This window comes from Neolamprologus brichardi, chromosome 6 (assembly GCF_056152115.1).
Source record: "Neolamprologus brichardi isolate AB-2024 chromosome 6, ASM5615211v1, whole genome shotgun sequence".
In the NCBI taxonomy this organism is placed as follows: Eukaryota; Metazoa; Chordata; class Actinopteri; order Cichliformes; family Cichlidae; genus Neolamprologus; species Neolamprologus brichardi.
This window is the reverse complement of record NC_142109.1, coordinates 18002218-18015000: the sequence shown is the minus strand read 5'-3', so window position 1 is coordinate 18015000 and position 12783 is coordinate 18002218. Positions and strand designations below refer to the sequence as shown.

General features: G+C 41.8%; 1 protein-coding gene across 1 annotated transcript in view; it reads right to left on the bottom strand.

Annotated features, from left to right (window-relative positions):
• LOC102779337 (protein NSUN7-like) overlaps positions 1-12783 on the bottom strand; it is a 21054-nt gene extending 8271 nt beyond the window's left edge. Inside the window, exons 1-11 of the mRNA XM_087842412.1 lie at positions 12771-12783; positions 12590-12697; positions 11600-11785; positions 7539-7597; positions 6059-6195; positions 5791-5943; positions 5396-5579; positions 3799-4012; positions 3479-3622; positions 3246-3347; positions 3017-3134 (exon numbers count right to left, since the gene is read on the bottom strand). Coding sequence (XP_087698538.1) covers positions 3017-3134; positions 3246-3347; positions 3479-3622; positions 3799-4012; positions 5396-5579; positions 5791-5943; positions 6059-6195; positions 7539-7597; positions 11600-11785; positions 12590-12697; positions 12771-12783 — 1418 coding nt within the window. The remainder of the gene's footprint in view (positions 1-3016; positions 3135-3245; positions 3348-3478; positions 3623-3798; positions 4013-5395; positions 5580-5790; positions 5944-6058; positions 6196-7538; positions 7598-11599; positions 11786-12589; positions 12698-12770) is intronic.

Below are 12783 nucleotides of genomic sequence, written 5' to 3'. Positions count from 1 at the left end.
CATAGTAAAAAATACCAACATAAATCACAGTTCTCTGATGTATGAATATTAAATGCTTTTGATGTATTTTTCCTGTGCGGCCCTCAGTCACAAACAAATTTCCTAAATTGGCACTTGGTCGTCAGAACTCGGAGCTCCCCTGCTGTGAGTAAATGGTTGTGTAACGCGCACAAGAACATCCAGCTTCTGGAAATTGAACCAAAGAGAAATAAATTATTTTGACAACCAAATAAAGAAAACAGGATTTGTTTAATCGGCCTCAGCTTTTCTTCAAACTTTCTAGCGCCGTGGCAAAGTTCTTGAAAAACAATGTTGCTAGCAGTTTTACTTGATATACAAGCAACAGCAGTCACATGAAACAGTATGTGGGCATCCTGCAGTTCAGTGTCAGTGCAGTAGTTTACAGGCACAAAGGTTTCCTGTATGTGAGTGGGTCGCTCATCAGGTGCTTTTCGTGGTGTCTCTTGACAGATTGTCCTGTTCACAGCCTAAGGACAGTCTTGTTTATGGGCTTCGCAGCTGTTGCTGTCATGCCATGCTTCTGGTCCAAGTTCCCTTCAGGATTCAATATTTTAGGAAATGTTGAATGAGAAATCTCAGCGGACCAAGCGCTGTCTAAATCTTGCTGAAATATGGAGATGATGTGCAGATGTGACCTTCGTTCGCATTAAAATTCTCAATGCAATGCTGATTGTGAAAGCAAGGTGCTCTTTATGTCGAGTGTTTACACACACAGTCAGATTTTTGGTAACTTTTTGGCAACTATTCATCTCCACTAAAAGCTATTAAAATAAAACTACGCTCGTGGGCTTTTATAATGGTTTGTGAGCTCACATGTTAAGTTACATGACTGGAGTCACATGTGTGGAAGCAGAATGTACAGTTAAGCTGATATTGATCCAGGTTTTGCAGTTTTGCCTCTGTGCACCAACACAGAGGATTTTTTTTAAATCTAACAGTAAAGATGTGACTGAAGTGCAGACTTTTAGCTTTAATTTGGAGGGTTTAACAAAAGTATTGCATTAACTGGACAAACATCATTTTAAATGAGAAGGGCAGAGCCTATCCAAGCTACCATCGGGTGGGAGGCAGGGTGCACCCTGGACAGATCGCCAGTTTCCTGCAGTGCTAACACAGAGACAGACAACCATTCGTACCTCTGGCAAACACCCAGGCCCGTGATGCTATGAGGCAACGCCGCTAACCACCGCACCACCATGCTGCCTTGAATAAATCCTGCTACTTCTATCACAGCAGTCACAGCATCAATAAACACTAATGACCCAGTTTCACTGGCAGCCATACATGCACATGTCAATATGCTGCCTCCACCATGATTGAAAGATAATCTGATCATTATCTGGGGGAAAAAAGCAGTTCCCCTCCTTTTCTATATTTCTCTTCTAGTTCATCTTGGATTCATCTGTCCAAAGAATCTGTTTTCCTAGAACTGTGTGGGCTCTTTTAGATGTTTTCTGCTGAAGTCTAATCAGGTCGTCCAGTCCTTCAGTGTAACCAGTGATTTGCACTTTGTCATAAACCGTCTGTATGGAGACATCTCTTGATTGTAGATCCTGACAAGGACTCACCTGCCTCCCTCAGAGCGTTCTTGAGTTTGTAATTGTGTAATTGGTCTTTCAGGAATTTTTGGTGTTGCGGAGCCAGCTAAAGGAATTTCCTTGTTTTTAAGAACATACCAGGTTGTGGCCTCTGTTGATGTTTTTGCTCTCTGTGATAGGTTTATTATGGCTTTTCAATGTAATGACGGCTTCGCCCACTTGCACTGACATCTCTTTGGGCCTCATATAAAATACAAAGTTCAACACTGTCATGAAATACCAGGGGAACAGACATCACCTGGCAATGAAACTGCTCGTCGCTTGTCTAAGTACATTCGAGCCTCTGTGGACTGTGTATAAATGTGCCGGTCATTCCTAAACAGTTAATGCAAGTTGCTGAAGGTCAGCGCTTCAATCACACATTTACCATTTGATTTCAAATCCACTGTGGAGGCAAACATACAAAAACTGTGTCAAAAAGCTGGCTATGTACTGATCGCTACTTCCTTCCTCCAAACTTCGCTGAAGTGCAGTGGTGTTTGCAGTCCACTGTCATCCCTTGTAAAAACAACTGAAACATCTGTGTTTTCACAGAACAGATACTGGAAACACAGAGATCAAACATGTGCCTAAAATCCTAACGCAAGTTGATAAAAGAGCTTATGTGAGCTGATTTAATAACATTTGGATTCCTTTAAGCGGACGGATTGCAGGAAATGACTTTTGTGGAGTAGCAGGCATGAAACAGACTCTGAAATCTTCTCCGCCCCGTTTACCCCGACTGCGGGATTAATCTCAGGCCCACCGGTAACAGCAGCCGATCCTTTAGACTGTCATCAGCCTGCTGACAGACTATCTCTCTTACACACACACTCTGTTATAGAAAGGTAAAAATAATAGGTTATTTAGAAATCCGTGCACGGGAATGGTGACCCAAACCGCCATATCCGCTGGAATCACATGCTTTCCAAGCTTATAAAGGGAATTTATCAATGTCAGCATGCTTTATCTGATAGCTTTTGTGAGTTTTCGCTCACATGAGCCCCATGCAAGGGTTTGTCCTACCATCTGTGTTTGGACTCAGAGATAATAATCCAGCTGCAATAAGAGAAAACGAACAGTTTAGCTTTAAAAAAGCTGAAATTACATTTGGTTTCTGTGGTTATTGCACGGTGAGCTGAGACCTAGAAAAGTTGCTCCCATTTCTATTTGCTGTGGAAATTAACAAATGATGCCAAAACATAAAACGAAAAAAAAGGACCATCAAATTAAACAGAAAGTATCTGAGATGGTTTAAGTGCCTCCTGTTTCCTGTTACACTGCCCTGTAGGTTCCTCATTACGCTTGTGTTTGTTTAAGCCTGTGGATTAAACTTTATATTTATATATGACTAAAAGGATTAAATGCCTATTAAGCAGACAACTGTATAAAGATGGAGCCGAGTGTGTTTGTTGTACCTGTAGGGCAGCAGTTTGGGGTGAGTGTGTGTTTTCTCTAACACTCTCTTCACCAGCTGTTCGTTTTCCTCGGGATACACTGAGCGTGTGCAGTAGACCACAGTCTGAACCTTTGGGACTGATGAATGAAGCAAATAAATTATTTTTTTACCAACAGGAATAAAAATACAGAACGTGTTTAAGTTGTAGCTCAGTTGGTGAAAAGTGTGTGTGCTTGGTATTTACTCACAGGTGAGAGCGTGTGCCAGCAGTTTTGCCTGCTGGGCGGTCAGAGAGTTTATTTTTCTCTTGGAAACAGAACCATGGGACAAATCTGGCAGCAGACCCCAGTCTGTCAGCAGAGGAGAACCTGTTTAACGTCTGCCCTTGTTTAACTCTTCTTGGACATGACTGCATAATATTCAAATGTTAAACAAAACGACATATTGAAACAGGAGATTGGGGTCTCTTATATTTCCCTACCTCCATGTTCACTGTGGATAGCGGGCACCGGGTCATTGAGGGCAGAAGACGAGCACCGAGGCAGCACCATGATGACCTTTACTCGCTGGACAGTGGCATCTCCGTCATCCAGACCATAAAACGCTTGTGACAGGACACGAACGTCTACATCAGGATGTAGAGCAACATCTGAGTGATCGGATTAGTGTTGGCACTGTGCTGCCATCATATGTAATATCCAAACTCAGGGTTAGGGTTCATGAATGTTAAAGCTTAAAGGACAAATACAGTGACATCAACAGCAACAAGGACAGATCAGTAAATCTGTGTTTGTCACTCACTTTTTAAGTCCAACTGTGTGAGCAGTTCCCGGATCTCCTCTTTGTGTGAGGGGTTGTGATCAGCGCCACACACCAGCACTCGGACCGAGCGGGCAGCAGCCACAACAGCCACGTGTGCCACGGTCATGGCCGAGAAGGCCCCCGCTAGCAGGACGTCGTTTTTATCAAACAGCAGGGGGTGTAACACACTTGCTGCCACGCACACGCTCCTGTCCTACAAAGACAAACAGACAGGTGTGTCTGCTATTCACACAAGATCGGTGGACTACTTTCTCCTTAAAGAAGCTGGACCCTCCGGACTTACAGACCGCTGTGCAGCTAATCGAATTCAAGTCATTCAACTCAAGACTTCAGACTTCACATCACAACAGGAAGTCAGCCTGGATCAAAGGCCAAAACTTGCACTTTATCGCACAGCGGTGAAATGCTTTCCACCTAGAAAAAGACTATTAGGCAGCCTTCATTCTGCTGATTTAAATTCCTGTAACTTTTTCCTTCTTAATTTAAGTCTTTTATAGAGGAGCACGCAGCGCTCACACTAAATGCACGTGTTTGTAAGGGATAGCTTTAATCTTCTCATAGACTTTTATGCAATCTGACATACTTCTGCTTCCAGAGAAAGTTCCCGCTGCTGATCATTAGAAAGAATGCAGATTTAAAGGACATCTGCAATGGCTTCACTCCTCAGACTTGATTTAGTCTGTATGCATTTTCCAATAAGCACCACTGCTTGAAAACATAAATCCTGGTCGAGTCACTTGAGGGGCTTTAATCTGCCAGCTCTCTACTACAAACTGTCTGATTATGTGGCTTTGTGGCATCCACACCTCCCACGTCTCAGGCAGCATCTTCACCTAAACTAAAGACTTCCAGTGGTGAGAATGTGCCCAATCCCAAAGATCTCCTGCTGTGTGCTACTTTGTTCTGACCTGACTCTCCTGATGTTGTCTTGAGTTTACGTGTGAGAACACCTCATGAGTCCAGCACTCTTCCCCGCTCTTTGCTCTAGTTTGCTAAGGTTATGTTCAAGTGCTCACCCCAGAGAAAACAGGTTCTCAGTTATCCTGGTCATGGTGGCCTTAAGAGCTTGAAAGGAAGGAAACCCACCCCACTAGGGGTGAAAAAAAAGGCAGGGGTCATTATCACCAGAGGTTTTGGGGGAAAGCACTGTCAGACCATGCCCCACCTAATCATGTGAGCTATTTAGGTCACCTGATGCGTAGTGTGAGTGGGGGTTAAGGTCTGGTAAGGGATCTCAAGACATAAATTGTAGGTGGGTGACAGTAGGTGTCCTAAGCCCCCACCTCTGTTTGACGATGGTCACTTATATTCCTCTTTCAAGCCATTTTGCCATCCCTGAAAGAGTGACCTTTGACCTTTAAGTGCAAGTACACTCTGGAGACTCAGCTACACATTAACGGCGAGTCAACAGCCACCTCCTAAGGGACTAATACCTGGGACTCTCCACCTTTAATTTTTAATACTGAAGAAACCTCTTGGATGAAAGGTGACATGTCTTCCAAAAACCTCTGACGAAGTCTTCTCACCTTCTTTTCAAGCTCTTAAGACTCAAATATAGGCACACCCAGATTTCTACCTGTATGTTCAGCACACGTGTGGCGGTGAGGCTGCTGTGCTGGAGCCAAGCTTGAAGATGCTGCGAGAAGATGAGTGTGTCGGGACAGAGGGGGTCCCTACAGAACGTGAACTCCACGAGTTCTGTCTCGTTCTCTGCTTGACACAAACCAGCGCTTTGTAAAGCTTCACACATCTCGTCAAGACTACAGGGAGAGGATAAAACATGCTGTCAGAGACACACACATCACCAGGTACAGATACAGGAGACTAGATCATTGTAATACAGAGACACCAGTGCTCTCCGATTAGCAGCATGTCAGTATTCTGCTTTAACCACCAGTAAACTTTACCAGGCATTAAACACATGCTACATTAAGCCAAAAAAAAAAAAATCATGCTGAAACTAGCACCTACCTGATCTTGAGAGTGTCGATCCATGCGCAGAGTGGCAGACCTCTTGCTCGGTGCTGTTTGGTCCTGACACTGTCGGACAGGAAGCAGGAGACACTCTGCAGATTCTGCTTCACTCTGCAGCGAGCTAGAGAGGCAGCCAGCTTGGTCTTACACCTGTAAAAACACAGCAGAGCCCATTTTCATGTTTCTTTGATTCAGTTATGGTTATTTGGTTATGCATAAATAAACTTCTGTTGTTCGCATGTGACTTTTACACTCGCACACGCACCTGTGCAGACTTTTCTCCAGGTTCCTGACTTCCTGGATGGGTTCTTGCCCTTCTATCATTGGACGTTCACACGGAGAAAACTTTTTGTCCTGAAAGTCGAACAGCATCACCATCGCCAAAGGCAGCAAGTCGTCAGACTGAAAAACATTGCAGGGCTTTATTACTGACTGAGTCCTGAAACAATTGGACTGCTGTGCAAAAATGGGCAAAAAAAAACAAAAAAAACAACGCTGGGCAAATGTTATAAAACTGTATTTTATATTTTAAAAATATATTTTAGAATGAGTAAACTGAGAAAATGTGCCATTTTAAGAAAAATATCAGCACATTTTGAATTACTGGCAGCAGTGCATCTCAAAAGAATTGGACAGGGCCTTGTTCACCACTGTGTAACATCCTGCCCTCTTTTAAAAACATTCTGTGAACATCTGGGACCTGAGGAGACCAACCGCTGGACTTTTGGGAGAGGAACATTTTCCAGTTCTTGTCTGATTGAGGAGTGTAGCTCCTAAACAGCCCTGGGTCGTATTTTTGGTTTGATGTTGTGTTAAATATTTTCACTTGGTGAGATTTCTGGACTGCAGAAGCTTCTTCTACATGAAGCTGCACCATAAAAATATTGATGGCTATTTATTTCTCTTGTTTTAGCCCTTTGACTCAAAATGTTGTAGCTTGAGGGGAAGCTCAGCTCTCTACTGAGAGGTCTGAGCCTCCCTTTAATCCAAACACTGTGTCACACTGAGTCAAAACGGTGACGTTTCAAACCAAAAAACCAAACAAAGGAGTTAGAAGGCAGTGAAATGTTCACAAAAGCTGAAGTTAAGGGTTCCCTTCATTCATCAAAACAGGAATATATGATCACCGAAGAGTAAAGTAAAAATGATGAGCACGTCCGTCTGCACTCTTCTTTATGGCTGTGTACACAAACTCTTTTTGTCAGGTTGTGCGTGTGTGTGTGTGTGTGTGCGGGAGGCAGAATATGTATGTTGCAGTAAGGATGTGTGTTGAATTATAAAGAGCTGTGTGGTGGTTTTATAGTCGCACTCGCAGACTAACGGCCTCAGCCCATTCGCTGCGTTTCCCTCAACTTATCATTCCCACACAGAGCCACGCACGAGCGGAGCGAGTCTCTTATCCATGTATGTGTCATAGCGCAGTGTTTCACAGCGTAATTTACGGTTCCCAGTCAGAGAGTGTGTCTGCCTCTCCCTTGTGTGTATCACTTGCCACCTATAACCAGCCAGACCATGTACACGTCTGAATACAAATGGCCTTTAACTGCGTCCCTCCCTCCCTCGTTATCATTCTGCAATATTCGGATGAATCGCGCTCATACGGCCACAAACACTTCATTTGAAGACAGATAACTCCCAGACTGTTTCACACACTCAGTGTGTGAGCGTATTTCTTTTTTTCTTTTTAAAAAAAACATTGGATATGAGTCTGTAAACACCCAAATGTCAAATCTGGTGGGACTCACAATATGCTGCGAAGTATGGAAGCAGCTGTCGGAGATGATGTCCTCGAGTAAATCTTGATCTAGGAGGAAAACAAAGTTGTTAATGAACAAAGGGAAGAAAACATCGGCTGAATTTTAATGAATTAAGAGAAATTTGAATCATAGTGTCCATCAAAGCGGAGGATAATCATACTCTGTCACTTGTTTAGTCATGTAGACAGTTTGGCTCTATTTGCTGATATCTTGAAGCTCTGTCTTCAGCTGAATCAAGGTTATGTGTCTTTTTGATATGCTAACAGAAACTGTGTTTTGGCTGTTATTGTAGATAATACACAATCATTTCTGATTCAGAGTCAGAACTACAGATGCCAGAGCCTGCAAAGTCACTGCCAGTCATTGTTGGACGCTGGGATATTTCCCTGTGCCCTGATGGTGAATTTGAGCAGCATTAGTAGAGTGCAGGAATGAGTAGAAGGACCTCTAAAAAGACTCAGTATGAGTCATTCAATCTCTACTTGCTTCTTTACACATAAAGTTAAAAAAAAACAACTTTTGGTATAATGCATTTGGGAATAAAGAGTTCCAGGAGGGAGAGAGCAAGAGGGGGGAAGAATGAAGAAGAAATGCTAAAGTGCCCATCAGAGTTAATTAAAAATGAAAAGCGCTAAACAAAAATCCTTGAGCTTACTGCGTATCTCTGTCTAAAACAGGCAGGCTATTTGTTTTGTAAGTCAGTGGCTCCCTTTATAAATTAGTATGTGCATTGATTAGTGTATTCCTAGAGGGTTTTTGAGGGTTCACCTGTAGCCTGAACCTTGAAAACTAGGGTTCAGAGGCTCTTTGTCCTAAAGCCAAATAACTTTCAGACAAACATGAATTTCAGCCTGAGGGGAGTAATAACACATATAATAACATGTATAATATCCTAAAAATGTTCAGTTCACTTATGGATGCAGACAATGGTCTACACACGTATTCAGTTTTATTTTGGACACAATTTTGTTGCTAAACATGGAAAAACAGTTTACTGAAAACACTTTAATCACATGTGGAGTACTGAGCAAATGTTTGGAGCCACCCCTCACTTCTTTTAATTTTGCTTCCAAGAAGCCAGCACTGCACTGATTTTAAATTGTGTCTCAAGGCACTTTGTTTCTAGCAGAATGCTGCAAAAACAGGAATCATTCCCATATATCCAGTTGAAGTAATATGTAAAAACAGAACAATAACAGGCTCTGTTATTGTTTGTGGTTGCATTTCAACCAGTGGTGATGGAGATGTTAGAACATCTGATTGGTGCAGCTTCATTTCATTAATAATATAGCTATTATTGAAATATACATATAGATATATATAAAACACTTAAAATGCTGTTCACTGTTCACTCCCCCGACCACATTGCAAAGCTATGACATCACAGCAATGTGATTGGTCAGTTGCAACATTGCTACATACGATGATGCAGGAACAACAACAACAATACAGGGATAGCAGACGCAGCAGAAATTATGATATGGAGGCAGTATTAAATAACACATAGTGTCAGTTTAAGTGGCCTGGGATGGAGTCAAATAACCAGCCTGAATTATCTTGTCAGTCTGTCCCTGCTGCCAAGAAATTACTCAGAGTAACGAGAAAATTATTTCTGTTTCCTGTTCAGCAGAAAATACAATAGTGCTAAAGTATCATGAGGTTATGGCAAATGGAACTCAATGAGAGCTCAACAGAAAGGTTCCGGTGGTAAAACGAAGTAAAAAACCTGTTTATGAGCCATAATTTTGTGAGCATCCAAAGTAGACTTACTGCAATCTCCTGTGGAAACCACAAGCCTGTGTTTGCATTTTATTTGCGCTTTCACATGAAAGAAGTACTCTAACCAGAATCCTGAACTGAAACAGTGACATTTGTGATTGCTGTTACCATGGAAATGTGTAAGTCTGTGTACACTTCAGTGCACACAAACAACAAAAGCTATTAAACAACACAAAAAGGATTAAATCTGACAAGGCTGGAATTCATTTCCTGTGAAATCTGGGATAGTTTTGCTTATAGGTTGGGTAGTTTTGTAGACAATTATGTAGACATGTCTTGTAACTTTTGCCTCATTTTATTTTTTGATCCAAATCATCTTTTTCACTTGTTGGTTCAAGGCTTAAAAGTCTTTCTATAAGGACTTTAGACATTGTCAGTGGAGTAAATGCTTATTCCAGAAAATCACTTTTGGAACTGGAGCCATTAAAACAGTGTTCAGTCACTGTTGAGCTCTGTCAGCAAGACGGTACCAGGTGGTTAAAAAAATGAATGCAGAAAGTTTAGTGTTCAGCTGGTGTCGTGCCTCTGATAAGCTGACAAGTGTAAGTCCAAATTCACCTCTTTTAATTCTAATTTTGTCTCCACCTCCTCCTGAGAGAATATCTGCCTCATTAGCTGCCAAATGCTCTGTTATGGTTACCTGCTCTGTGTGGCAAAAACCAGGCCAATACCCAAATTTCGAGTGAGTATGTTGCATGTTGGTGTGTGTGTGTGTGTGGCATCTGGAACTGGTTTCTGTAGGATTTCAGTATTCTTTTTTTTTAATATTGAAAACCCTTTTTAAAAAAAAAAAAAAAAAAATTGTATTCCATTCATAGATATTCATGCAATTTTCATGATAAAGAATTCTATCCAGTGAATGAAAAATGCAACATGCAGCAACACTTCAAAAGCAGCTCGCCAACCCTATCTGTTTGCCCCTTCCCTTCCTTTACTCGTGTTGCTGGGCAAGAACTGAAGGGGGGTGTTTGCTATGCTCTGTGGCAGTCCAGAGACCTGTGCAAGTTCACTATGCAATACACACTAAAACAGGAATTCCCTTTACATGCATATACATATGAATGTCATAAATGTGTTTCAGTCGAGGCTGCTGTAGTCATGATATTGCCATTTTCATCTGGAGCAATTTTATATTTGGTGGTACAGAGATGACAACAGATGTGACACTGATAAAGTCTGGAAGAAAAGGGGGATCTAGGAGTGGAGGTGGGGTGTAAAGTGGCTTGCAGATGTGCACCAATAGTGGGAAGGCTAAAGTAGCCTAAATGCTACACAGTATAGGAGATTTATCATTTAGATGTGGATGGCCAGAATCATTCTATAACCAAACAAGTTGCCAGTCAAATGTAACCATGTTTTACCCATAAGAAACAAGCCTTTTAAGATTAGCTGGTTCTGTCATAGTGACACTGACACACCTCCGTTCTGGAAATGGCGACATGGGAACAGATTCACATAGTATCAAACGACTGCACCATGTTGGTCTCTAGATATATCACGAGTTAAAGTGAAGGATGAACCTATATAAGGAACTTTACAGAACATTTAAATAGGCAGTGACACTTAGTCACTATGCTGTCTTATGTTCAAAATCAGGATGATTATTTCTTGTTTTGTCATAGAGAATCAATGATGCGTGTTTTACAAACCGTAAAAATACAAAATGCTGCGCTTTAATATTCAGAAGAAATTCTGTTTACCTACATTGTAGGTGGTTGTGGACAACCAAAAAGAAAAGACAGGTATCTGGAAAAACTTGCTGCCACCTAAATGGTCAAATAATGTATGTAAAACGTTGTGTTTTTCACTATATGCGCACTTGTGGCTTTTTAAAGTGAATTTATATGTGTGTGTGCGTGTGTGTGTGTCTGCCCTTGACATGCACTCTCTTATCACCTCCCAAACAGACATCTACTGCACTTCCACTCAAGCAATTTGCAGTCACGTGGAGAAATAAAATGTATGACTATATATTATTTAATCTGCTGCCTGCAGTTGAAGATGCTATTCAGAAAGTGAATATTGGAGCTGACATATGCTGCTCTCCTCTGTTATTCATTATAGAGATAAGGCTGCCTTATCCCTAGGAGTCGGGTAAAGTCCTCAGAGGTGGCAGTAGAGGGGATCAAATTAATTTTCCCCTGACTTTATGTTTAACCACCAGTGGGCTCCCTCCATGCTGGATATACAGTACAGTTCATCTGCATTCATAAAACTAAATATGGTTAATGTATGGTACGCTATTCTAAATTGTTCAACTGTAATCTTACATTTAAGTGTGTTAAAGGCGAGCTGGAACACATGCTTCTCCATGGTTTTGTCCCCGCTCTTGAGCAGCGATGTTTCCGTCTTTTTTCCATAATGTAGACGCTGATGTTGGCTGGCTGGCTTGTCTCTACACAGCTGCTGGAAAATATCTGCAGCCTGTAGGTAAACCTGATCAGATAGATGATAGGCTGAGAAAAAACAAAGGCGGCACGAGAGAGGTGGAGGGAGGAAGTTGGAGAGACGATATAAGAACGGTGCTGATTATCTGAATAGAGAGAAAAGTGTCGGGGTTTGTTAGATATTGTTAGTTTCTGTTGGTAGCTGTTTTTTTAAAAGCGGGTATTAATAATAACATTAAAGATTTCCTCTGCTCTGTATTCAAACATGTAAAAATGTAACTTTACTAAGTTGCATCTGCTTTCGTGTTCTTTTTCAGGGAGAAGAGGCTTTCTCCTTGCAACTCTTCATAACAAGCCATACTTGTTCAGGCGTTTTCTTATTGTATTGTTATCAACACTGATGTTTAACATGCTAACTGTGGCCTTTAGAGCCTGACATGTTGCTTTGGGGGCCTTTTGGAGCTGACCTTGGGTGAATTTGCTGGGATGTCCAGTCCTGGGAAGACTGGTGACTGTCTTGAATGTTTTCCACTTGTGAATAATCTCACTGTACAATGTTGGGCGTCCCAGACTGATGGCAGGAACAGTTGCCAAGGAGAAAATGTTTTTTCTCCTTGGCATGTGTTAATACTGACCTGCAAACTGCCATTATATAGGCACTGTCACTCACTGATGACCAGTCAGTTAATTGAGTATTTAATTAGCAGCATTTGCCTGCTACTTACCCTCTAAATTACCATGAAAGCAAAAATGCTGTATGCTTAATTTTTCACAAGATGAAAGTTCTGTGAAAATTGTAGTTTTCTCTTGCAACTTGCAGTTTGGTAAATACAATATGAGATAAGTAGTGCAAGTTTTAAGACTGGATATCACCTGTAGAGTGAGAAGATGAATGCAGTCGAGGGAGCAGGGAGGAAAAAGGCTCCTTGCTGATCACCTTCTCCGTCCCAGAGCTCGTATTCACATCCTCGCCGGAGCCCACTGTAACACAAAGGCTATGTATGTGTGCTCATGTTACACAAATACACAACCAGCAGCACCGTAAACACCTTACCTTTGCCTGCCAT